Here is a 26,227-nt window from a genome sequence, read left to right on the forward strand (position 1 = left end):
AAGCACATTATGAGGTACCTCAACATAAAAATATGGGGGAGACAAGGGCCGGCCCTGTGGCTTGGTGGTTAAGTGCACGCGCTGCGATGCTGGTGGCCCGGGTTCGGATCCCGGGTGCGCATCGAGGCACCACTTCTCCGTTCATCCTGAGGCCGAGTCCCACATACAGCAACTGGAAGGATGCGCAGCTACGACATACAACTACCCACCGGGGCTTTGGGGGGAAAAAATAAAATAAATAAAATCTTTAAAAAAAAAAAAAAATATGGGGGAGACATAATTCAGCCCATGACACTCCCCTTGAGCTTCTAGAAGGCATATGGCTCTGCCACCACTTTAATTTGGGGACTCCTGACCTCTAGAACTGTAAAATAATAAACTTATGTTGTTCAATCCACCAAGTCTTTGGTAATTTGTTACAGCAAATTAGAAAATGAATACAATTACAAGTAACCTGAATCTGTTAATAAGAGACTGATTAACTGAATTGTGGAACATCTATACAATGGAATATTTGGCAGTGATCAAAAATAGTAAAATAAATGTCCATTGACAGATGAATGGATAAAAATAAATAAATAAATAAATAAATAAATAAATAAATAAATAAAAATGTGGTATATACGTACAACGGACTATTATTCAGCCTTAAAAGGGAAGGAAATTTTTTTTTGTGTGTGTGAGGAAGATAGCCCTGAGCTTACATCCATACCAATCCTCCTCTTTTTGCTGAGAAAGACTGGCCCTGGGCTAACATCCATGCCCATCTTCCTCTACTTTATATGGGATGCTGCCACAGCATGGCCTGACAAGCCGAGTGTTGGTGCATGCTTGGGATCTGAACCTGGGCCGCCAGCAGCGGAGTGCATGCACTTAACTGCTATGCCACTGCCTGGCCCAAGGGAAGTAAATTTTGACATATGCTACAACATGTATGAACCTTGAGAACATTATGCTCAGTGAAATAAGCCAGTAACAAAAAGACAACTACTATATGATTCCATTTATGTGAGGTATCTAGGGTAGTCAAACTCATAGAAACAGAAAGTAGAATAGTTAGTGGTTGCCAGGGGCTGTGGGAGGGGAAAATGAGTTTGTTTTTTTTGTGTGTGTGAGGAAGATCAGCCCTGAGCTAACATCTGTTGCCAATCCTCCTCGTTTTGCTGAGGAAGATTGGCCCTGGGCTAACATCCGTGCCCATCTTCCTCTACTTTATATGGGACGCCGCCACAGCATGGCTTGACAAGGATCCGAACCTGTGAACCCTGGGCCGCCAAAGCGGAGGGCACACACCTAACTGCTACGCCACCAGGGCGGCCCTGAAAATGAGTTTTTTAATGCATATAGAGTTTTAGTTTTGCAAGATGAAAATGTTGTGGAGATTGGTTGAATTACAGTGTGAATATGCTTAACACTAAGGAACTCTACACTTGAAATAGTTAAGATGATAAATTTTATGTTATGTTATTTTACCATAATTAAAAATTTTAGGGGCCGGCCCGGTGGCATAGCAGTTAAGTGCACGCACTCTGCTTTGGCTGCCTGGGGTTCACGGGTTCAGATCATGGGTGCGCACTGATGCACCACTTGTCAAGCCATGCTGTGGTGGCGTCCCATATAAAGTAGAGGAAGATGGGCACGGATGTTAGCCCAGGACCAATCTTCCTCAGCAAAAAGAGGAGGATTGGCATCGGATGTTAGCTCAGGGCTAATCTTCCTCACAAAAAAAAAAAAATTTTTTTTTAAATAGTGAAACAAAGATATTAAATTAAAAAGGCAATGACTGGGACCGGCCCGGTGGCACAAGTGGTTAAGTGTGCACGCTCCGCTGTGGTGGCCCGGGGTTCACCGGTTCGGATCCCAGGCACGCACCGATGCACTGCTTGGCAAGCCATGCCGTGGGGGCATCCCATATAAAGTGGAGAAAGATGGGCACGGATATTAGCCCAGGGCCAGTCTTCCTCAGCAAAAAAAGAGGAGGATTGGCAGATGTTAGCACAGGGCTGATCTCCTCACAAAAATAAATAAATAAAAAGACAATGACTGAAAAATAGATGTAGTGTGTTTCCATTGTATATCTTAGAGAAAGGATATATACACATGTAATGCTTGTATGTACACAGAATATTTCTGAAAAGATACCTAAGAAACTGGCATAGTGATTACTTATGGGAATGCAGTTGTATAGCACTAGGAGGTGGAGGGACAGGGATGGGAGGAAAACTTAAATGCTCTTTGACACCTTCTGAATCTTGTTTACCACATGCAAATATTACATACTGAAATAATGGTTTTTACCAATCTCATAGAGAATAGATTGGTGGTTACCAGAGGCAAGAGGTGGGTGAAATGGGTGAAGGAAGTCAAAAGGTACACACTTCCAATTATAAAATAAATATGTTATGGGAATGTAATAAAAAACAGAAGAAGAAGAAGAAAGAATGGTGGTTTGTGTGTGTGTGTGTGTGTGTGTGTGTGTGTGTGTGTGTGTGTATGAGGAAGATTGGTCCTGAGCTAACATCTGTTGCCAGTCTTCCTCTTTTTGCTTGAGGAAGATGGTCCCTGAGCTAACATATGTGCCAATCTTCCTCTGTTTTGTATGTGGGACGCCACCACAGCATGGCTTGATGAGTGGTGTGTAGGTCCGCACCCGGGATCCGAACCCGCAAACCCCGGGCCGCCAAAGAGGAGCGCGCGAACTTAATCACTATGGCACCAGGCCGACCCAAGAATGGTTTTTAAGTATGTAGCTTGGCATTAGGGACTGCAGAGAGTTTTCCCAGTTGGGTCATCCTTAGGCTAAGAGATTGCTTTGTCAATCCAGTTACACCTAAGTGTCAGGATAAATAAAACCTACTTCGTGTCTTGGCCTTTAAAGGGTTAAAGCTCCTAGTCTCAAAGTGATCATCAGGCTTTAGGGTACACATAATAATTTTATTGTTTGATGTCTAATAGATATTTTCAAAATCTCTAAGTTTCTTTAAGAACAACTGAAATGGATTCACTTAGAACACCCAAAAAAGTTGGGAAGAGAAAAGATGGAGGAAAAAAGGAAAGACAAAAGAAATAGTCAATGTTTTCTGCTTCTTAAAATCACATAACCTGTATCAAGAATAGAATAAAAGAGACTTAACAGTAGCAACAGGTTTTGACTCTTGTGGGATTATTTCTTAGGACTTCTGCTTGCAAATTGTTAGGTAACTGCACAAGTTAGATTTTAACACTCTTCAGAACATCCTTCTTAGTACATGAGTCCTTGCACCGTACATTCCATATAAAGATTGCAACATTTTATTGCTATAATTGTTGCTTAGAAGCTGTTCTGAATTGAAACTTCTTGTTATATATGGATGTGTTTTCCTTATAATTCCTTACAACAATCTTAGCCCCTGTTTTTCTCGAAACAGTACTTGCCAAAGGGGCATGTTTCCACAGAGCCATATCCTTAGCTTTGTGGTTTTTGCTTCTCCATAAAAAACAAAAACAAAAAACTATATTTGGAACCTGTTCAGTTATCTTTCCCCTTCTGTTTGCAGTTTTACTTTAGCTAATTCACCACCCAGAAAAGTGCTTAGGACATAGTTGGGGTACAATAAATGGTAATGAATGACTCATTGTGAGCTCAATACTTCAGGGTTATGTAGGGAATGCAAATTTGTTTCTATTTAGAAGTGAAACACTTATAATTTTTTAGGAGCAAAATTTCTCTAGATGGCAAAAGTTTCTTAGAGAATTTAACCCAAATGTGTAAACTTTTTCCATTTAAGCCTTTTACATCTAAGGAGATGATTATTACTATAATAATAAATATTATTATTATTAGCAGTATTATTATTATAAGCAGCAGCAGTAGTAGTAGTAACATCAGTAGCTAAGTCATGCTAACTGCTTTTCTTATATTATCTCTCATACAATCTTTCCAGTGACCCTATTAGATGGATGTTATTGTTGTGCCAATTTTTATGGATGAGGAAACTGAGCTCAGAGAGATTAAGTAATGTGTTCAACATCACATGGCTAGTAAGTGGCAGAACCAGGATATGAACTCAGTTTACTTAAGATTTGGGCTTTGTACTTCCAATGCAAGAATGTAAGTTTGACTTTATCATCTTCAAAATTCGTACTGAAATGGCCAAAGGGACATTAAGAAAGAAAGGGAGGGAGGGATGGACGAAGGGAAAGAAGGAAGAGAGAGAAGAGAAAAGAGAATTGATACTTGCACAACAAACTGGAGATGATCATCATCCTCATGCTAGAAGAAACATGGGAGGACTTTCTACAATATGAAATTCAGGCAAGACCGGGTTAGGGCCTGCCAACCTGAGAGGTACTGTATATAAAAGCCCACGTAGGGAGTAAGTTAAGGAAGCATCTTTTATTCCTAGTAAAATGTTTGAAACAAAATAGGACTGTTAATTTTATCAAATATCTTTTAGCATCTATTTAGATAATATTCTAGTTTTTCTCACTTGATGTAATAATATGTTAAATTATATTAATAGAGTTCCTAAACATTCATTCTTGGAATAAGTCCTTTGTAGTCATAAGCAAGACAGTTCACTCTGCAGAACCCAGGAACAACTCAGGAATTGGAATGACCAAATACCTTAGAAGACAGAGGAAAGAATTTGAAATGTCCTTTGTCTTCCTTTAGGATTCTTAGAATTTAATTTAGAACTAAATATGTTGGTTGCAAGTAAATACTTGTTCCATGAACCAATTATTTTTAATGCTACCAGCACACTTAAATTGATACCTTGTATCTTATTTAATTAATAAGTATGCAGTAAAGTCTTAAAATAACTTTAGGAATGCAAGTGTCATTACAAGGACTCTTTCTTCAAAGGTCATTTTGAAAGAGCTCGGATAAACATGCTGAAATATTTATAAGAATGAAAACTTTAAAATCTTAACTAGTGTAATTTGGATTAATTAACTTCTACTTTTCTCTTTTCAGTTTGTATACACTGTGTCAGTTACAAGCCACCCCCCCCTTTTTTTTTTTGAGGAAGATTAGCCCTGAGCTACCATCTGTTGCCAATCCTCCTCTTTTTTTGCTGAGGAAGATTGGCCCTGGGCTAACATCTGTGCCCATCTTACTCTACTTTATATGGGACGCCACCACAGCGTGGCTTGATAACCAGTGTGTCAGTCCATGCCCAGGATCTGAACCTGCGAACCCCAGACTGCCGAAGCGGAGTGTGCAAGCTTAACCGCTATGCCACCAGGCTGGCCCTGACAAGCCACTTTTGATAGGCTTAATATTATCTATATTATCATCTGTTGTGATATGAGAATTTGGGAAAATTGAAAGCGGCTTTGAGCTCTACCTTATTAATTCCTTCAAATATTTTATTTGTTATTTATTAAGGCTTTAGATTTTCTGATATGACTTTTAGAAGTCTTCAAGTATCTTGTAGACTGATTAAAAAAAAAGACAGTAAATGTTCTTATTTTTTTCCACTTCCAAAATGCAAGGGAGTAAGGAATAAAGAAACTTTGCATTTGCAGGATTTAAAAAGTGATTTTAAATATTTGGTTATTTCTGTTTATTTTCTAAAAGAAGAAAAGGGAGGGATGATGGAAGATGAGGCTTGGTTGTAAGAAGGAAAACCAAAAGTAGGCAAAGGATCAGGGTAGGAAAAAAGTAAGAAGGAAGTAAACCAGGAGAAGGCAGTTACCAGAAATAGTAACTGGGAGCTTTACTTTCTTTCATTTAAGTCTATTTGTACTCTAATTAATCTCTGCCGGGATTCTGCAGGTTGAAACACAGCCTCAGCTTTGAAAAAATCAAAGTAGGAATCAACTGGGATAGCCATAGAGTACTTATGTATGATTAAGTTTCAGCCACTGGTAGTGAGAAGTTTTTTGTTTAACAGCTTTATTGAGATATAATTGATTATACCAAAAAACTACACATAATTAATGTATACAATTTGATGAGTTTGGACACATACATATACCTGTGAAATCATCACTATAATCAAGGTAATAATCATATCTAGCACGTCCAAAAGTTTGCGTGTGCCCCTTTGGGTTTTTTTGTTGTTGTTTGTTTGTTTTGTGATAGGAATATTTAAAATGAGATCTACCCTCTTTTTTTTTTTTTTTTTTAAAGATTTTATTTATTTATTTTTCCCCCCAAAGCCCCAGTAGATAGTTGTGTGTCATAGCTGCACATCCTTCTAGTTGCTGTATGTGGGACGCGGCCTCAGCATGGCCGGAGAAGCAGCGCGTCGGTGCGAGCCCGGGATCCGAACCCCGGGTCGCCAGCAGTGGAGCGCGCTCACTTAACCACCAAGCCACGGGGCCGGCCCGAGATCTACCCTCTTAACAAAAATTTTAAATGCACAGTAGAGTATTGTTAACAGTAGGCACTATGTTGTACAGCAGATCTCTAAAATTTACCCATCTTGCATAACTGAAACTTTATACCCATTAAACAACAACTCCCCATTTCTTCTTCCCCCTCAGCCTCTGGTAACTACCATTCTACTCTCTGCTACTGTGAGTTTGATTATTTTGGATACCTCAAATAAGTGGAATCATGCAGTATTTGCCCTTCTGTGACTGGCTTATTTCACTTAGCTTAATGTCCTCCAGGCTCATCTATGTTTTCATATATGATGGGATTTCCTTCTTTTTTAAGGCTGAATAATATTCCATTGTATGTATATACCACATTTTCTTTATGCATTTGTCTGTCAGTGAACAGTTGGGTTGTTTCCACATCTTGGCTGTTGTGAATAATGCTGCAGTGAACGTGGGAGTGCAGATATCTCTTCAAGATCCTGATTTCAATTTTTCTGGATTTACTCCCAGGAGTGGGATTGCTGGATCATATGGTAGTGAGAAGTTTTGATGACAGAGCATATACATCTCTATGTAGGGATAGCTCAGTTTCTAGCAGCTGTTAGCCAAACAGCAAACATTTGAATGGAACTTAATGGGTCAGAGTTGGAGGTTTTGCTCTTCTCTTTTTTGTGTTGTTGTTAGTTATAAGGGAAAAATACTCTTGTGTTACCAGCTAATTGTTTCACTCCTTTGTTTCGTTTTCCTTATCTGTCTTCTATACAGATTTTGAAAAAGAGATTAGAGAGTGGAAGAAAGGTTTTAAATTGTTTTTTGGCATCTGTCAGGGGGACTTGGGTAGAGAATGTCTTTTGGCTGTTCTTTTAAATGCTTGTTAGCCGAGGGCTAATGAGGCCAGGCTAATGGTTAGATTTCCCAATCACGTCCTATGTTATTCTAAAGCCTATCTCTAAACAATCATGTCAAATACGTACCTTTGGATATGAGGATAGATGCATACAAACCTACCCAATCTGGGAAGAGTCCAGAGTATATACTACGAAGGGTTAGAAAAAGGACAGCCCATTGCCCAAATTGGAAACCACAGAAAATGCTTCAGCTAATCAAACATTCCTCAATCAATTTTCCAATCACCTAACCAATCACCTTGTTGGCTTGATTTTCTCCAAAATAGCCATCACTAATCAGAATTGCAGCTTCTCACCTATGAGCTAACACTGACTCAGTGATTTCTGCTGGCTTTTTCCCTCATGCTTATGGCCCCATTCGTCTGGATCTCTGAAATGATCTTGTTTGTATTACAGAGCTCTCATTTGGAAGACAGTGAATCAGCAGCATTACTTTGCTGTGAATGTGAAGAATCAGAAATCTTTAGTGATTCCAATGTACGTAGGTATATGTTTTTATACAGACTTCGGTGATTCAAATGAAAGGTTTTTGGGTAAATTTGGTTCTTAAATGCAGCTGGAATAGTGCCTATTTCATCTGTTTGGCCTCACTCAGCCAAATAGTCTGGGAAGGCAAATAAGTGACTTGGGTCAGCATATATACATATAAATAGTATGGTATATTTGTATGGTCCACTGAAAGCATATCTATCAAAGTAGAAAAATGTTGCACCTTAGAACCTTGAGTGAGTCTCTCTCGATAAGGAATATGATTGTTTTTGAATTTTTTTTATGGTTAATAGTATCCTTTTCCCTGTGGCAACTGCTTGGTATTGGTGCTGCCAGTGGACCTTTATTCCCCACATAATAGACCTAACATTCTAGCTGTTGATAACGTTAAACCAAATAGTGTTATAATTACTGGACTGGAGAGTCAGCCAGATCATCTCAAATGTAGAACTATCTAACTACCTTTCGTGAGATGTTATAAATTTTATTTATCTCATCTGACCCCCACATAGTTGCTGAATTATTATAGATTACCCACAGAATCAGGCTGAAGTTAGAGAATGACTTAAATTGACTTTTTAAAAATTTAAATATCTCTTCCAGCAGGATAGTAACTGCCCTCTCTAGCCATGGCTAAAACTAGGTTCTACAAACCTTGATAACATCTGGGTTCTGTCTATTTCAGGATGTTTATTGTGTATATTAGGCACACTATATGGTTGTTGGAAGTTTCACCAATGGAAACTCTCTCAAAGTAAGCTGTGCCTCTCAAGTATATCACCATAATATGGCCTGCTCTTAAACTGTCTTCTTTACTTCACCTTCATGGCACAATGAAGGTGATCACTGTTTTAGGACCTTATTCAACTGTTATATTGATTTTCCTGGTTGCACTTCATTCGGCCTTGGTGAACAGAGCCTGGAATGACATTAAGTCAGTTACTGTGACTCATTAATAGCTGGAGTGGTGCTCATTTCCTTAGTGCTTAAAAACAGTAACTGATGAATTCACATGAACACTCATTTATTATCAACATTTTACAGATGACAAAATGAGGGTGGGAAGGTTATATTCTTTGCCCAGTGTTGTGTGAGAAGGAGGGGCAGTGTGACATCATACCTCAGCTGACAGCCATCAGTGAGCTCATTATCAGCAGGCAACATCATCATCGATGTAATGTGTACCAGTCTCCTTATGTTAGTATCCTACAAGATTATTTTATTCAGTCTGCAGTGGTGTCCTCTGGACTTGGACTGGCTTATTGTTTTGGCTGATTTTTGTCTTAAAGAGACATGGCAATCCACATGAATATTTTTATGAAATTGGACATGTGGGGACATCTTGTTTTAATGGTTTTCTCCCTTAGAAACAGTTAGTTGGGTATATGTATTTGCAGATTACTCTGGATTCCTTTATTTTCTTGCCAAAGCTTTTATTCATTTAAGTCAGGTTTGTTGTCTTCTTTTCCTCTTCATGAGGCAAAAGTGGTTACATGTACTTGGCTGGCTTTTTAAAGATATTGGAGGGGGCCGGCCCCGTGGCTCAGCGGTTAAGTGCGCGCGCTCCGCTGCTGGCGGCCTGGGTTTGGATCCTGGGCACGCACGGCCGTACCGCTTCTCCGGCCATGCTGAGGCCACATCCCACATACAGCAACTAGAAGGATGTACAACTATGACATACAACTATCTACTGGGGCTTTGGGGGAAAAATAAATAAATAAATAAAATTAAAAAAAATAAATAAAATAAAGATATTGGATCCTCCTCCTGTTTTGTTTGCTCAGGGAGAATTTCCCACACTTTTTTCTCAGCTCCCCATTCCCACCCCCACGTCCAAGGAGATTGAAGAGCTCCTTCGCAATTTGAAGGCTTAAACTTGAAAACAAAATTATTTGGTGAGCAAACTGATTAAAATCCCCACTTTGAGTTTTCTTCAAAGGAAGTGGTATGGGATCTTGATAACTATTTGAAATAGAAGTTAACTGTTGTGAAGAAGAATAGAAGATAGTCAATTACTGAAGAACTTTCTCTTCAATCTTAGGGTAACAGAAATATGAACTTTGGTTAGCTGTATTCATTCATTCACTTAAGCATGCATTCATTCATTCACCAACCATTGATTGACTGTCGTGTATAAATCACCTGGCCCAGGGCTGTGCGGTTAGGCATAAAATGTAGAATCTATCCTAAATGCAAACATTGACCTATAAGATGAATAAGGTCTGAGGATCTAATGTAAAACATGGTGGCTATAGTTGATAACACTATATTGTATAATTGAAATGTGCTAAAAGAGCAGAACTTAAACGTTCTCAGACAGACATACAAAAAGGTAAATATGTGAGGTGATGGTTATGTTAATTAACCAGATGAGGGGAATCCTTTCACAGTGTAAGGTATATCAAATCAGGATGTACACTTTAAATACCTTAAAATTTTGTCAATTATACCTCGATGAAGCTGAAATTAAAAAAATAATCTACCCTAGGAGAATGCATAATCTATGTTTCAACAAATTAATTTTATGGATATTTATAGAAAGCCATAAAAAGGAGAGGAGAAAATCATTCATATGCCGTACATGGGGAGAAGAGAAGAAATCAGTGGATAAGTGGAAAGAAATTTGGCTGGAGGCAAAGAAGGGATGACTCTCTGGAAGAGGGCTAGCTGCCTTAGATCTTCTGGGGCTTTCCCAGAAGAGAGGGGAGGAGTGTAGAGAGGTTCCTGTCCCTTCTCTGGTCCCACTCAGCCTCTAGGGAACCAGTTAAAGGGTAGAAGCAGCTACTTGCTCCCTCTGCTGTGCACAGGGTTGTTGGAGTCCTCCATAATGGGAAGAGGGACTGCCTGCCCCAGAGGAGGGTGACAGTGTGACTGGAAGAGGTCACAGAGGAAGGAGATACTGGCCCTAGCTACAGGGGTTTCACTTTGGCTCCATATGAGAAAGAATATAGGCAGTGACTAGAGCAGGTTGGCTCCTGAGGGTCCTCTCCATTCCCTGTCCAGATACCTACTGCTGTCTTCCCTTAAAGGAGAAAAAGCTCTGCATGAGCTGGGATTCCAATTATTGCGCTTGTGGGGGTTCAGCTAGAAACAACCGGATTCATTACCATTGTAGGGTTCTTTCTTTCCCAGCCTGGAAGTCAGGAAAATGCTTGTTATGTTAGTTTATTTCCTAAGAATACAACTTCTTTGTCTCATTTCCCTGTTCTTCTGACTCCACCCCCACCCGACCAAACAGGAAGAGGGATGCATATAAGTGGTCTTACTATTTTTATGGTCTATTTCATTCCTTTGCTTGAATATTATATCCTTATAGGGAAGGCATTTTCCCTCTGTGCAATCAAAACAGCTCTTATGTTGGAATAGCCCAGTGAGAGGAAGGAGTGTTAGCATTTTGTTATTAAAGGAAAAAAAAAGCCACTCTAGAGTCAAATGTGGAGATGGCAGATGAAAAGTAATGAAAATCTAAAAGGTAAGAATTATTTGGTTTAGAATACATTTTTAAGCCATAGATTTGCATACTCTTCTAGGGCAGGACAGGTGTCTCAATACAACAGTATCCTTCTAGATGGCAGCTTCTGTGGAGGTTTTCACATGCAGTCATTTTGTGGGGTGGGAGAATGGCTTTGGAGAGAGAATATTGAACTGAATACTAAGTTCCAGATGAAGGATTTAAGATTTAAAAAAATTATTAGCATTAAAATAAGCCCTAATTCAAGGCCTGCTATGGAGTAACCAACCTATGGATTGAAGTTAGAAGGTCCTTTAATCTTCAGGATTCTTCTGAAGCATCCTGTTTTTCATGTTATGTTTTAGGTCTTAGAATATGGTGTATGGATGATCAAAACAATGAATGATTTGTTAGCTCAGAAAGTAAAACTACAATTAGGAGGGCAAAACTGCTGTCCTTGTTAAATCTACTTTTGTAAATCTCTAGAGATTGTGAGCACAAAATGCTGGTAGATAAACAGGTACAATGTTAACAAATTGGTTGGCTGGAAGGTAGTGGTGGTGTGTGTAGGACAATAGCCTGCGCATTGGGTCATTTCTGATGATTTGTATTTCTTTACCCTCATCTTTTCAGCTCTCAGTACTGTGTGTATTTTTTTTTTCTTTTTTCAGACTCATTTGCAGAGACACCATTGCACTAGCCACATACACAAATATAAAAAGAAAAAGAAAGGGAAATTTGTTGCTAAGGAGATGTGGGTTTTATTTTGAATTTCAAATGGCCAGTTAGCCGATAGCAAACAGCTGTCCCATCAGAGTTCAAGATTATTTGAATTGTTTCTGCATCATCTCTGCTGCATAGTAAAGTGATTGCTGATTAGGGCACCTGGTCAGAAAAGGGGATAAAAGTGTTGCTGGTGGCAAAAACATAGTTTCACTCTGAACAGTGTTCCTAATTTTTCCTTTAGAAGGGAGTCTGATCCAAATGATTATACCTCTAGAAATCTCCTGTGATATTAACTTATTTTTCTTTGTTCCAGAATAAGGTATAAGAAAGCATAGCTTGACTATTATCCTAGAATAACAAATAGGAAATAATTTTCAACTTTTCTTTTTTTAAAAATTTTACCCTCTTAAGTGATTTATTTGAGGAGAAATGAGATTTGTAGTAATCTTGGATACAAAGCCTATTTTAAAAATTAGCCTTACTTAACTAAGCAGTTCTCATGGAGGCTGCACGTTAGAATCACCTGATCATCTTAAAATAATTTAATAACAGTCTCACCCCAGTTAAATCAGGATCTCTGTGAGTGGGACCTAGGTATGGGGAATTTTTAGAATGTTCCCAGGATTATTCTAATGTGAATTAAGAGTTAAGAACCACTATTGTACCTCTAGCTGTGCTAATTTTGTACCTCCAAATCAGAGCTCCACTCTGCAACATCTGTAACATCTGTTGCCTTGAAGAGCAGATGAAATGTGAGATTGACTAGAATCATGAGTTGACTGTATGCATTTGATAACTCAGTTACAACACAATTAACTTCTGTTCGGTGAAATTCTTGGCTAGCCTTCTGTTAAAAGAGGAGCAAGATACTGGAATTAGGTGATCCATATCCTCAGTAAACCTGTGTCAATGAAGGGAAAAGTTTTCCTGTGAGATTATTAAGAGTTGCTCTTCCTGTTGCAAGACTGCTAGGAGCTTGGCATAAAGACAGTTACGGAGCACTTATATGCTTTGTACATTATACTTTTATTGAAATAAGATATACATACAGAAAAGTGCATTTATTTTGCACTTTCATGTATATCTTGATGAATTTTCACAAACTGAAGTGTTCATACGTCAAGAATTGTGTAACCTGCACCTAGATCAAGAAATGGAATATTACCACTCGCCTCCACTAATTCCACCTTCCGCCAACTCCCCCCTCCCAGCTCTCTTCCAGTCGCTACTCACCCTCCCAGCCGTAACCTGCCAGAGATAACTACAATCCCAGTTTCTTGACCCTGTGATTTTGATGTGGGCATCAGACTATGCTCTTTAGAGGACGCTCTCTGACCTCCAGAATCAGGGCTCAGCATCATTAAAAGAACTTGGGCTCAAGGTTCAGAAAGCCTGGGTCAGAGTCCCAGCTCTACTACTTACTAGCTGTGTGACTCCACTTCTCTAAGCCTCACTTCCCCCATCTGTAAAATGCAGATAATAATAGTACCCGTCTCAGAGAGTTGTTAGAATTAAATGAGATAATTTATGTAAAGTACTTGGAGGGCCTGGCAAATTATCTGTGCTGAGACTAGGGGCAGATACAGGATTCCCTGGTGTCACCATCTCTTCAACAGTCAGGACAATGCCACTGTTGTCTGTGGACACAACTAAGTTCATAGTCCAGCTCTGGAGGGAAAACTGGGCATCCTGACCATCTTTCCTTTTCTTCACCATCCTTGATTTGGCTTATCGCGTGACTAATGTGGCAACTTCTAAAATATATTGTTTAAATTCATAAAATGACTGTTGAAAGGCCCAAAACTTTCTCTTATGCGTCTTTTACATTCGCCACAGTGCCTAGCACAGTGATTTCCACATGGCACATAGTTAATGCCTTGGCTAAGGGAATCTAAAAATGATGCTTCAGGCACACCATGCTTTCCTGTGCTGGATTTGTATTGGTCTGACTTCTGTTCCTTCTTTCTACCGGAGACATATTTTTGAGACATCTGGCACAAGAGGATACAGAATGTAGCAGTGAAACAAGTGCAGGCAGAAACCAGGAGCTTGGCCTAACTTACAAAATCAACCAAATAAAAGCTCCAACTAACTGAGTTATCCTGCTTCCTTAATCTGAGCCAGGGCCTGCTCAGGTGTACTTGCCCCTTATTTTGCTTTAGAAGAGCAAGGAAAACAGGAGACGGCAGGACTTGTAGGATTTTTCATTAATAAAATTGTACCGACTCTTTTTTTAGATTATAGCTTGGAGGGCCGGCCTGGTGGTGTAGCGGTTAAATTTGCGCCCTCCGCTTTGGCAGCCTGGGGTTCGCAGGTTCGTATCCCAGGTGCTGACCTACGCACCGCTTAGCAAGCCATGCTGTGGCGGCGTCCTGTATAAAGTGGAGGAAGATGGGCACGGATGTTAGCCCAGAGCCGGTCTTCCTCAGCAAAAAATAGGAGGATTGGCAATAGATGTTAGCTCAGAGCTAATTTTCCTCAAAAAAAAAAAAAAGATTATAGCTTGGAAATAATTTACCCTTTGGAAGATAAGCAAGACAATTTATTGAGCACTAACTATTTGCCAGATATACTAAGTGATTTTCACACAGTTTAGTATTGAATCCAAGTCTTTGAGGTTAAGTACTTTTAGTATTTCCCATTTAATGCTAAGAAAACAGAGGCTTGCCTAGGGTATGTGACCATGCTGGTAGTGTCAGCCAAGTCTGCCTGACACTCCCTGCTTGAGCTCTTAACTTTACGCTGGATTGCCTTTGCCCTTGAATGGAATATTGTTATTCTGGTGCTGGGAGGTCAGAGGCAAATGGAATAGTGGTTCTCAACTCTGGCTTTGCACCAGAATAATCTATAGAGCTTTTCAAAAATATAGACACTCAAATCTCACCTTTCTAGGAAGTTTCTCATTCAGTGGGTCTTGGATGAGGTTCAACATCTTTATTTTTTACAAAGATCTATAGGTGGTTTGAAAGGTGTAGCCAGAATTGAGAATCATGGTTCTTAGAAATTCCTAGGGAGGAATGATAAGATTACTGATTTGGGGGCTTCTGAAGACTGAATTTGGAATGTTGTAAAGATACACTGTTGTTAGAAGTGTAGGGAAGGAGGAGGTAGCTTAATAACAATCAAGTTTCATGTTTCAGAAGGTAAGATAGTATTTATCACTAGGAATTGGATATATCACTGGGATATTTTATAGCCAGATTAATTCTCCATTCTTTCAATGAATTTCTAGAGAGATGCAGTGTTGTACCTAGTCTTCTCTCCCAGATATCTGTTTTCTCAGTGCTTGGGGTGGAGTCCTGGTGAAGTTATGATTTCAGAGCTACTAGGCTAGAACTGCTAACCCTGGAGAGAGCAGTGGATCAGTGGATGGCCCTGATTAAGACAAAAGTCATTATAGAGTTGTAAATTTAACAAATCCTTAATCTCAGTGGATGCTGTCTTCTGAGTCCCTCCTAATGGCCTTCTGTTTATTTTTTGTAATCTCACTGTGTGCTTTGGCAGTAGGGCAGGGGTAGTAATTCTTCCTTTCACTTTACAATTAGGAAAATTGAATTACAAAGGCCATGACTTTGCTGAGAACTATAACTGAAATAAAGGCTAATATTTGTTGAGCACTAACCATGTGCCTGGCTCTACACTAAATGTTTTTACATGTATTATCTCCTATTACATCTCTGATGTGAGTAATGTTATATATCCCTGTTTTAGAGATAAGAAAACTGAGCTCATTTATTCTACAATTATTTGAGTCTGTTCTGCTGCAGTCACCATGCTAGGCAATGAGTATCCAGTGATAAAGAAATCAAACCCTGCCCTCGTGGAACTTACAGTCCATTGAGGAAGACACAATAAAAAACAAATAAGTAGGGGCCAGCCCAGTGGCGTAGTGGTTAAGTGTGCGCGCTCCGCTGGTGGCCTCGCAGGTTTGGATCCTGGGCGTGCACCCACGCACCGCTTGTCACGCCATGCTGTGGCAGCGTCCCATATAAAGTGGAGGAAGATGGGCACAGATGTTAGCCCAGGGCCAGTCTTCCTCAGCAAAAAGAGGAAGATTGGCATGGATGTTAGCTCAGGGCTGATCTTCCTCACAAAAAAAAAAAAAACACACCAAATAAGTATTCCATTACAAAATGTGATAGTGCTATGAAAAATACACACTGGGAAATAATAATAAAGAATAACGAGGCAAAACAGCCAGTTGGATAACGGATGGTCAAGAAGGACCTCTCTAAGAAGGTGATATTTTAGTTCGGAATAGTTAAGGGCTTTGCTTAGTGTCACACATCTAGTAAGTGGTGCAGTTCAAGTCTGATTCCCAAGGCTTTGCTCACCATGCTGTACTGCCTGTCAGACATGTCCTTAGAATCTCCCCCAGTCTTGTGACTCTCCTCTCTGGTCTGACCAGCATTCATTTCATGGCATTGTACCAAATTTCCAGAAGGGGCATCATAAAATTTAGAAATTCTAATAATAAGATAATTCTTTCAAAAGAAATCTGCCTCCTAAAATGCTTCTTTAAAGAGAGCCCTAGGAGGCAGCAAAGAGAAGGGGGAGCAAAAGGGGTTGCGGTAGTATATGAATTTCAGCAAATGGTAGAGAGAGACAGCTCCAAAGGAGCTGAAAATCTCTGCTGTAACCACACTAGGTACATTTTCATGAGGAAGTGCCCTCTTAGCATGCATGGGCTGGGGTGGACATTCCACTTTGGATCAGCATGTTATTTCCTGGCCTTACTTGAACTTAAAGAACTTGAAAGGACAGAGCCAGGAGCCAAGCAGAAGACTGCTCATGGAAGAAGCTGACTAAAAATTGTTAGATGGTGGCTAGAACCTCAAGGTGCTTGGAAAGAATGTGGAAGGAAGGTGAACTCTGCTCTTGGGAAGGAAAAGGACGGAAGTGAATGGTGAAATACAGCCTTAAATTTAAGTGCTGCAGCCTTCTTCTGACTCTACTGCAATGCTTGATTTGCCAAGTTACTTGCTTAGGATTTTCCAACTGAGTCCTCTAAATTGCCCTTTGCTCCAGAAGAATTTGTTCACTTACTCTTTTTCCTCCCAGGATATAACAACAATTCTTAGGCTAATCAAATTCTGTAGAAGTGGATGCAAGTTTTTTGACTCTGGATTGTGAGCCTAACTGTTTATATTTGAATAGTGCCTAGTGTTAATTTCTGTTTGGAAAAGATTCGTGCGTGATATTCATATATACATCTTATTTGATGATTGTGTTAGTGAAGATTATAAATTGGTTAGATATTGGCAATTTGATAGTTTAGTCAAAAGTTGTAATAATTTTCAAACTCTTTGACCCAGAAATCTAATTCTTGAAAATTTCCTCTGAACAATTTGTTTAAAAAGAAAAGTATGGGGCTGGCCTGGTGGCGTAGTGGTTAAGTTCACACACTCTGCTTCGGCGGCCTGGGTTTCGTGGGTTCGGATCCCAGGCGTGGACCTACACCACTCATCAAGCCAGGCTGTAGTGACGTCCCACATACAAAGTAGAAGAAGATTGGCACAGCTGTTAGCAACTGGCCAATCTTCCTCACCAAAAAAAAAAAAAAAGTATATGTACTAAAATTTTAATGAACATATTTAGTAATAGGAGAGAGAGAATGGTTAAGTAAACTACAGTAATATTAACTACAGTAATAATAACTCAGTGAAGCCATTAAAATGAAACTATATAGAATACTATATAGTTCTATGAGAAATTGGATCTGAAATGTTAAGTGAAAAAAGTAAATAGTTCTGCCTGGATATGGAAAAATAAAGTTGCATCTCTACCTCACTCTTGGGACAAAATAAATTACAAATGGATCAGAGAATTAAATGTAAGAAAAGTTTGACACTACAAGGAAGAACATATAGGAGAAACTTTAATCTTGGAGTAGGGAAGACTTTTTAAAAATATGACACAAGGGCCAGCCCCATGGCTTAGCGGTTAAGTGTGCGCGCTCCGCTGCTGGCGGCCTGGGTTCGGATCTCGGGCGCGCACCGAGGCACCGCTTCTCTGGCCATGCTGAGGCTGGGTCCCACGTACAGCAACTAGAAGGACGTGCAGCTATGACATACAACTATCTACTGGGGCTTTGGGGGAAAAAAATAAATAAAATTATTAAAAATATGACACAAAACCCAGAAACCATAAAAGGAAACATTGATAAATTCAAATACATAAAGCCAAAAATCTACATTAAAAGATCCTATAAACAAACTTGAAAGACAACACAGTGGGGGAAAGATTTTCAACACATATGACAAAGAGCTAATTTCTAGAATACATAATATGTCCTACAATATTTTTTAAAGATCAGAACATAATAGAACAATGTGCAAAAGAAATTAACAGACTTTCACAGAAAAAGATAAACAAATAGCTCTTCAACATATGAAAAGATATATATATATATGTATTTGTGTGTGTGTGTGTGTGTGTGTGTGTGTATGAGGAAGATCAGCCCTGAGCTAACATCCATGCCAATCCTCCTCCTTTTCTTTCCCTTTTTCTCCCCAAAGTCCCAGTAGATAGTAGTATGTCATAGTTGCACATCCTTCTAGTTGCTGTATGTAGGATGCCACCTCAACATGGCCAGACAAGCGGTGCGTCGGTGCGCGTCAGGATCCGAACCTGGGCCGGCGCACTTAACTGCTAAGCCATGGAGCCGGCCCCATGAAAAGATATTTAATAGTCCTCATAACCAGTACCATTTTTACCCCTCAGATTTGCAAAGATCAAAAATTTTGATATTGCGTTGTGTTGGCAGGGGTATAGAGGAAGCAGCATTGCTATATATTGTTGGTGGAGTGTAAATTAGAATAGCCTCCACGGAGGACAATTTGGAAATATCTTTCAAAATTCTGAATGCCCATAGCGTTTGCTCCAGAAATTTCATTAGTAGAAATTTATCCTCCAGAAATATTCCTATAAATGTGAAATTTCATATATTCGAGGATATTCATTGCAATATTGTTTGTAATAGCAAAAAAGAAAAAAATATCCTAGATGTCTATTGAGATGTTTTCATATGAACTAATATGGAATTATCTCCTATTGTTAAAAGAAAATACCAAAGCACAAAAGTGTGTGTATCATTTGTGTAAAAAAAAAGTAGAGGAAAAGAATATATTTAGATCATTAAATACACCTAAATTGTATCTGATAATATACGTAAAAATTAAAAACAACAATTGTCTTTAGGGAGAAGAACTTGTTGGCTGTGGGAGCAGATGGGAGAATGAAACTTACTATTTAATGTTTATCATATTGGTTTTTTTAAAATTTTGTACCATGTGCATGTATACCTACTTTTAAAAAATACGAAAATAATTAAAAAGGAGTAGAAAAAAATTTCATAGCCATCATTCATTCATTCATTCCACAGATATTATTTTAAAAGAAAGAAGAAAAAGACAGCTCTTCTCCTTGAATGCCCACAGCCTAGAAAGAGAGATTAATATATAAATAAGATTATTGAAACATAGTGTGGTAAGTGCAGTGATGGAATGAATGTGTATACTAGGTACAATTGTGGCACAAGAAGAAAGTAATCCATTCCTTGCTGATATGTCAAGTTTAAAAGTGAACAAAATTTGCATTTATACACTGATTACAACTACATACAAACTATACGTAAATAGATAAATAACAAAAAGAGGAATCGAAACACACAGAAGAGGACTTGAATATAAGGAGTTTAATCCAGATGGTAAGGATATAAATGGCTTTTGGAGTATCAAAGTTGTCATTCATATTTTAGAATCAAGTTTTTTTTTAATTCACTTTAGATTTTTAAAAATAAAGTAATCCAGGGCTCTGCAGGGTCTTAGCTCTAGGTTAGAGTCTCTTACTTGTAGTCTTAAAGATGAAAGGATAGGAAATACTGTATTTGCCCTAAATTAGTATAGGGGGTAAAGAGACTCTTTATTACACCTCTTTACTTTTTCCTACAACATAAGCCTGAATATCTCCAGGCTATTTTGAAGAAAGAGCATTGGAACTGATCAGTGTGCATATTATGTCTGTAAAAGTGCTCAATGCTCTCCCTGGGGGGGTTTCTTTCTAAAGTTTTGGTTTATGACTGTTTTTTTCCTTCTCAAGGAGCTTCTTCAACACTAGCAGCCCTCACTGGGGCCATTTTTAGATGTCTTAAAGGTGAGCTACAGAGCAGCCAGGACTATATTAAGCAATTCTGGCGCTCAGAATTTATGGTTCTTCCTGTTATGAGCTACATATAACAAGTAAATACCAATTAAAATCCACTGGAACATTAATCAAATGTGATGATGCTATGTTGTAGTAATTTAAATTCTACCATGGGAAGTTAGGTCTAGGTCTTACGATCAGCTTCATCTCTCATTAAGTCATACTTGGTAGCACTACTGCTTCATTTCCTTCTCCATTCGTGGTTTCCCCTGGTCTGGTTCTATGCCTCTATCTTGGAACTATTTAAACTGGCTTGGTCTGGAGCAGTGGCACCAGGCACAATACCAAAAGCAGAGCAGAACTGGCCTTGGTACTTCCTTCACTGGCTGTAGTCGCACTTTCTTGCCTGACCGCTGTGCCTTAAGGGCATGACCTTAGTTTCCATTTCTTGTGTATATGGTTACCTTTCACTCAGTTATTCTTTCAACAAATATGTGCAGAGTACCTCCGATGTGCTAGATGCTGTGCTGGTTGCTGGGAATATAGTGGTACACATGACAAACATGGTCCCTCCCTTTGAAACTTATGTTCTAGTAGAGAAAGGTGGCATTAAACAGCTAATTAATGTGGTGAATTTTTAAATTATGATTGTGATAGATTCTGAAGAGAAGAAAGTACACCATACTATGAGAATATAGCAAGCCAGGACCTGACCTGCTTAAGGGTTAGTGGTCAAGCAAGGGCTTCATTGGAGAGCTAGTGTTTTGAGTTGTGCTCTGAAACATGAGTCAAAGTCAACCAGAGAAAAGTTGGGTGGAGAGACAGGGGGGAGGAAATACTTACAGGTCAGGAAACTTATGGCATATTCAAAGAACCAAAAGAAGGCCAATGAGGTTGGAACATAGAAAATAAGGGAGGAAATAATGCAAGATGATGCTGTTAGCTCAGCAAGGGCCAGATGGTGCAGAGTCTTGTAACCTAAATTAAGGATCATGGTCTTTATTCCTCAGACTATAAGAAGCCATTGAAGAGTTTTCAGCTGGGGAGTGAACAGGTTAACGCTTTAAAAAGACCTACCTGGCTTTACTGTGGAGAATGGACTTCTGATCTTATATCTGATTTTATATATATATATATTTTAGCCCTAGACAGTTGGGGCTTTGTTTTTCTGTGGTTTGATTTCATCAGCTCATTTGTTGGGGGATAGAGCTCTTAATAAGAGAGAGTTGAAAGAAAGGCAGTATGGTGTAGTGGTGAAGAGTGTGTGACCCTAGATAAGTTCCTTTCCTTCTCTGTCTCAATTTCCTCATCCAAAGAATGGAGATAATAGATAGTACACCTGCCTTGTGGGGTTATTGTGAAGATTAAATAAGATAATGTCTGCAAAACACTTAGATTAAGGCCTGGAACATTGTAAGCCTATAATAAATGTTAACCACTGTTACAATCGAACAATCTCTCAAAGGATTTGGCTGCTCCTCTGAGAACCACTCATTCTTAGTGATCCATGGAGTAGCTTTCCATCCATAGGTCACATGTGGACTTGTCTAGCCACCACCACTGGACTGTAGGAATCTAGCCTAGTCAACTGTTAGAGAAACATCATGCATATGGTTTAATTTTACAAATGTCATTTGGAGATGGAAATGGAATGAGGAATGGTTGCTTGCTTTAACTCTGGTTTTGCTTTGAAGCTGGCTTTTCACAAATACCCAATGAGAGGATTCTGATACTGCAGGAAATTCAACAGAGTGTAGTTAGTTGCTTGGAAACATCTGTATCTCTTTGTTTCCCACAATACTAGGTAACTAATGTGTGTAATTATACTGCTGAGCAAAGCTTCAGGTTGATCAAGGTTAATTGTTGACAGTATTTGAAATGTTAAAATTATCTTCTGCCAAACTGCTTTTCCAAAATAGATTGTTCCAGCTTCACAGAAGACTTAAATGCCATTGATTTCTTCATTCAGTGAGATGTAATTCTAGGCGTGGAAACTGGGATCTTCCAATTTAATATTTTCTAAGAAAATAGTACACAGAAAATGTGTTTTCTCTTCTGCTTTAAAGTTTGCCACATCACATGCTTACAGAAATTTTCACTGCCCGACTTTTATTATCTTTAGCCTGTTCTCTAAAATTACACATTTCTGCCTTTGACCCATTTTGTGGAACCAGGGAGAGGGGCTAAAGCATGCCATCTTTATGTAAGAGTCCTGGGGAGTTTGGGGTAGGTGGGAATCTATTCTAAAAGTTTGCAGTGGATTCAGACCCTGCCCAGAAAGACAGTCTTTGTTTTGTGTTTAAATTTTTCTTCTAGCTTGAGAACATAAGAGGGCAGGATTTTAAAGGGAGTTTTGCTGCCAAGTGCTACAAAGGGAAAAATTAAAAATTTCTTCTGTAGTCAATGAGAGTTCACTGCAATCAAGTTTACTTACTGAATTTGTCAGAGACTTCCTGTGGTGAGATGGTTCACAGATGGTGAATAATTCCATTTTTAAAATAAAAGTGAGCTTTGTGTCTTGTTCTTTCTCTTGTCCAACATGATGGCTCTACCAACATAGCTGCCTTTTCTGTCTCTCAGTGCTCGAAGGGGAAGACCCAAAAGCATCAGCCAAATTGTTCTGGCAGCAGAGAGGTGTTGGGTGAAAAAGGAATTGGCCAAAAATAGGGCTTTACCCAGCTGTTGTTGCAGGAAGATAAACAGAGATTCTACCATATATACCTATTTCTTTAAAATGACTAAGTAATATGTTATATAGCATTACTACCAAAACCTAAAGTAGTATGGGCTTATGTTGATCTAGAAAAATGTTCACATATAGATGCTGTAGCTGTGTTGGTTTTTTAATGTACTCATTCATTCTGTTACTGTTTTTCTTTCATTGTCTTGTGTTTGTCCTGCCCAGCTTCAAGGAGCTATACTGAGGAGTGTACCAAGTCACAGTGTGTGTTACCTGGAACTTCCTGGGAACTGAGCATTTTATTCCTGTAGAAATTTGTTTACCCAAATTTTAGAAGAATGACAGCATGGGAAAACCAAGTTTATTTTATTGCTGTTGACTCTTACTTAAAATAGGAAAAGGAACTTAATCCTTGGGCTTCTTCATCAACCACTTAGTATATGCCACACACTGTTCCAGTTGCTTGAGATACATCTGTGAACAATACCAAAAAGCACTACCCGATAAAGCTTATAGTCTGATGCCTGTTACATTTCACCTTCTGCCTCTGCCAAGGGAAGTGCTAGGTTCAACTCTTAGCACGGCTGCATGTTGTCTGTAACCTCAGGAAGTCACTTCCCCTCTTTAACCCTCTTACTTGTAAGCGTAGTAATCATGTTGTCATGTTATCATTCATTCAGATATCTCAAAAAATCATCCATTGCATTGGTTCTGTAAGAGGAAATTTTCTTGTTAATTGCTTAGATTTGTATTCAGAGGAGCCGTATGCAAAATAACTTAAAGAAATTTTGTCCCAGGATATGCCTGTATTTGTTCTCTGGTGTGTTTTTACAACTGATCTGGCTTTACATCAGCAACAATTTGTAGTATGACAACCAAGACCGCATGAGTTTATGTTTATGGAATTTAATTTCACAGGTCATCAGAGTTGAGGAGAATGATGGAGGAAATGAAATAACAAAGTTCTCTGGGTGGATAGCTGCTACTTTTTTAGTATGGTCTGCTTTCCTTTCAGGAGCTTATCTGCTCTAGTCCATGTGATTCTGGTGGGGCTGACAATCACTTGGCCCTGCTTCTCTACCACTGGGATGGTCATATGTCCATAGACACATGTCAGGCTGGTCAAAGTACCCCTTTTCTCTGGATACCATTATTGGTCCAGGTGGCACATGACCCAAGCAGGGCCAGTCAGAGTCATGTGGAGAGATAGATATGGATGCTGGGGGTGAAAAGGATTAAGTTCTTTTTTCTGGACTCACTGATGAAGAGGATGATATTTGCTTGGTGTGGTTGGTGGTCATTTTACCACCACATGGAGAAGTCTGCTTAAGAATAAGAAGAAAGCAGAGTCCAAAGAGGGAGAAGGGAAAATAGAGAGCTAATAACATCATTGCATTTCTGAATCTCCTTTTGATTTACCAGTTATGTGAACCATTGCCTAAGTACTACCTTTTCTGTTTTTCTTAAATCAGATTGCTTATAACTGAAAGCATCTTATATGATACAGTATCCTTATCTATAATTGTGGTAGTCATTTGTGTTTGCCAATATTTCTGGTTCTCCTTATTCCAGATACTGGTAGGATTATACTTTTTTTGGGAGTTGGGCACGCTCATGTGACTACTTTGGCAAATGAAATATGTGACTTTTGTTACTTGTAGGTGGAAGCCTTTAAGTCTTAAGAGCTAACGCATGATTCATTATATTCCATTTTCCCTGCCATAGTGACCAGTCATGTCCCAGATGAGAGAGGGTAACATGGAGCAGAATCTCCACCAACCTAAGATGAACATGTAGCATAAATGAGAAACTGTTATTATCTTAAGCCACTAAGATTTTGATGCTGTATGTTATTGTAGCCCGTCTGACTGATACTTGTGTGGAACACATTTTTCTATATTAAAATTTTCTAAATATTTCAGGTGAAAAAATATCTTAGTATAACATCTAAACACTAATGTCCACAGAATGAGATTATTAAACTATTTAGTATACATAGTTATTCTAGTTCAGTATTAAGCTACAGGCTAGAAGTAAACAGCAGTGTTTCCTGGTTTACTATACAGGAACTAAACCTGCTTTTAGGGCTGTGACCTTTGACCAAATTATAGTTGCCTTGTTTCATATTATATGGCAGGACAAAGTGTATAATGACAGGTGTTTAAAATTCAGACACTATATAAGCACTCTAGCCTTGCCCATGACAATTTCTCTTATGTGGCAAGGACAATGATGGCATCTCCCTAACCAAGACTGGCTATCTGAAAATAGAGAAACCAGACAGGTAGGAGAAAATGGTTCAAGGACAAGTTGAACAAAAGCAGTAGCAGTATGGAAGCCTTGAAATTAACAGAGCTCTTGGTAGATAATCATCCAGGAAGGTGCCTGTAGTCTACAAAGTGAGTGTATAATACAGGCAGCAGTGAGCTCTGTGGACATGAATATCCTATTTGAGCCATGCCTTTTTGAGGCAGTGCCATTTATTCATGCCACATTCTCTCTTCTCCTTCCCCCAGCCCCTGAGTCCTGGACTTCAAGGACAGATTTATAAATTTTTTTCACTGAAATTTTAGAGAACACTTTGCTTAAAAAAAAAAAATTATATATATATCCAGCCCTGGTGGTCTAGTGGTTAAGATTCAGTGCTGTCACTGCTGTGGCCCAGGTTCGCTTCCCAGTCAAGGTACCACACCACCTGTCTGTTGGTTGTCGTACTGTGACAGCTTCTGTGTTGCCGTGATGCTGAAGGTATGCCACCAGTATTTTAAATACCAGCAGGGTCACCCGTGGTGGAAAGGTTTCAGCGGAGCTTTCAGACTAAGACAAACTAGGAAGAAGGACCTGGCCACCCACTTTTGAAAAAATTGACCATGAAAACCCTATGAATAATAGTGGAGCATTGTCTGATATAGCACCAGAAGGTGAGAGGATGGCATAAAAAGACCAGGCAGGATTCAGCTCTGCTGTATACAGGATTGCTAGGAGTCAAAATCGACTTGACAGCACTAACAACAACAACAACGACAATTTTGTGTGTGTATGTATGTTAATCTTCAATATCTATGTGTTGGACTCTCCAGCTTTGGTGAGGGGCAACATATTCTCATGGGCAGAGCACACTTGGGTACTTTAATTTTTCTACCTGTAAAATGGAAATAAAAATTTTTTCCTCACTTACCTCTCCTTGATTGTGCACATTGGAAAATGTGGTACATAACATATTCGTCAGGACTCTTGGTTGAGAGTAATAAAAACTGGCTTAAGTAGGAAAATAAAGGTTATTTGTTGAAAATAAAGGTTATTTGTTGTTTCTTGTAAGAGCCAATCAGAGGGTGACAATCCCCTTGCCAGCAGTTGGCTTAAGCATGAGCATGTGATTCAGTTTAGAACAGTGGGATGAGAGAGGAAGCTGGGGAGTGGGGGGGTGGGGGTGGGAGGGTTTTGGGACAATTTTCCTTGTTCTTAAGAGACACGGGGGAAGAGGTGTTTTCTTCAGCTGACTGTTGTTGGATATAT

The 26,227-nt window shown here is 39.1% G+C and overlaps 1 protein-coding gene across 2 annotated transcripts in view; it reads left to right on the forward strand.

Annotated features, from left to right (window-relative positions):
• The window catches only part of SSH2 (slingshot protein phosphatase 2), a 251,644-nt gene that overhangs the window by 57,485 nt on the left and 167,932 nt on the right, over positions 1–26,227 (forward strand). The window contains exon 2 of one of the 2 annotated variants that reach the window (XM_087440691.1): positions 7,617–7,697. The exons of the other annotated variant lie outside the window; for it this stretch is intronic. Coding sequence (XP_087296817.1) covers positions 7,617–7,697 — 81 coding nt within the window. The remainder of the gene's footprint in view (positions 1–7,616; positions 7,698–26,227) is intronic. 2 annotated transcript variants of the gene reach the window in all.

This window comes from Ceratotherium simum, chromosome 16 (genome assembly GCF_057802395.1).
Source record: "Ceratotherium simum simum isolate JZ-2026a chromosome 16, ASM5780239v1, whole genome shotgun sequence".
NCBI classification, from domain to species: Eukaryota; Metazoa; Chordata; class Mammalia; order Perissodactyla; family Rhinocerotidae; genus Ceratotherium; species Ceratotherium simum.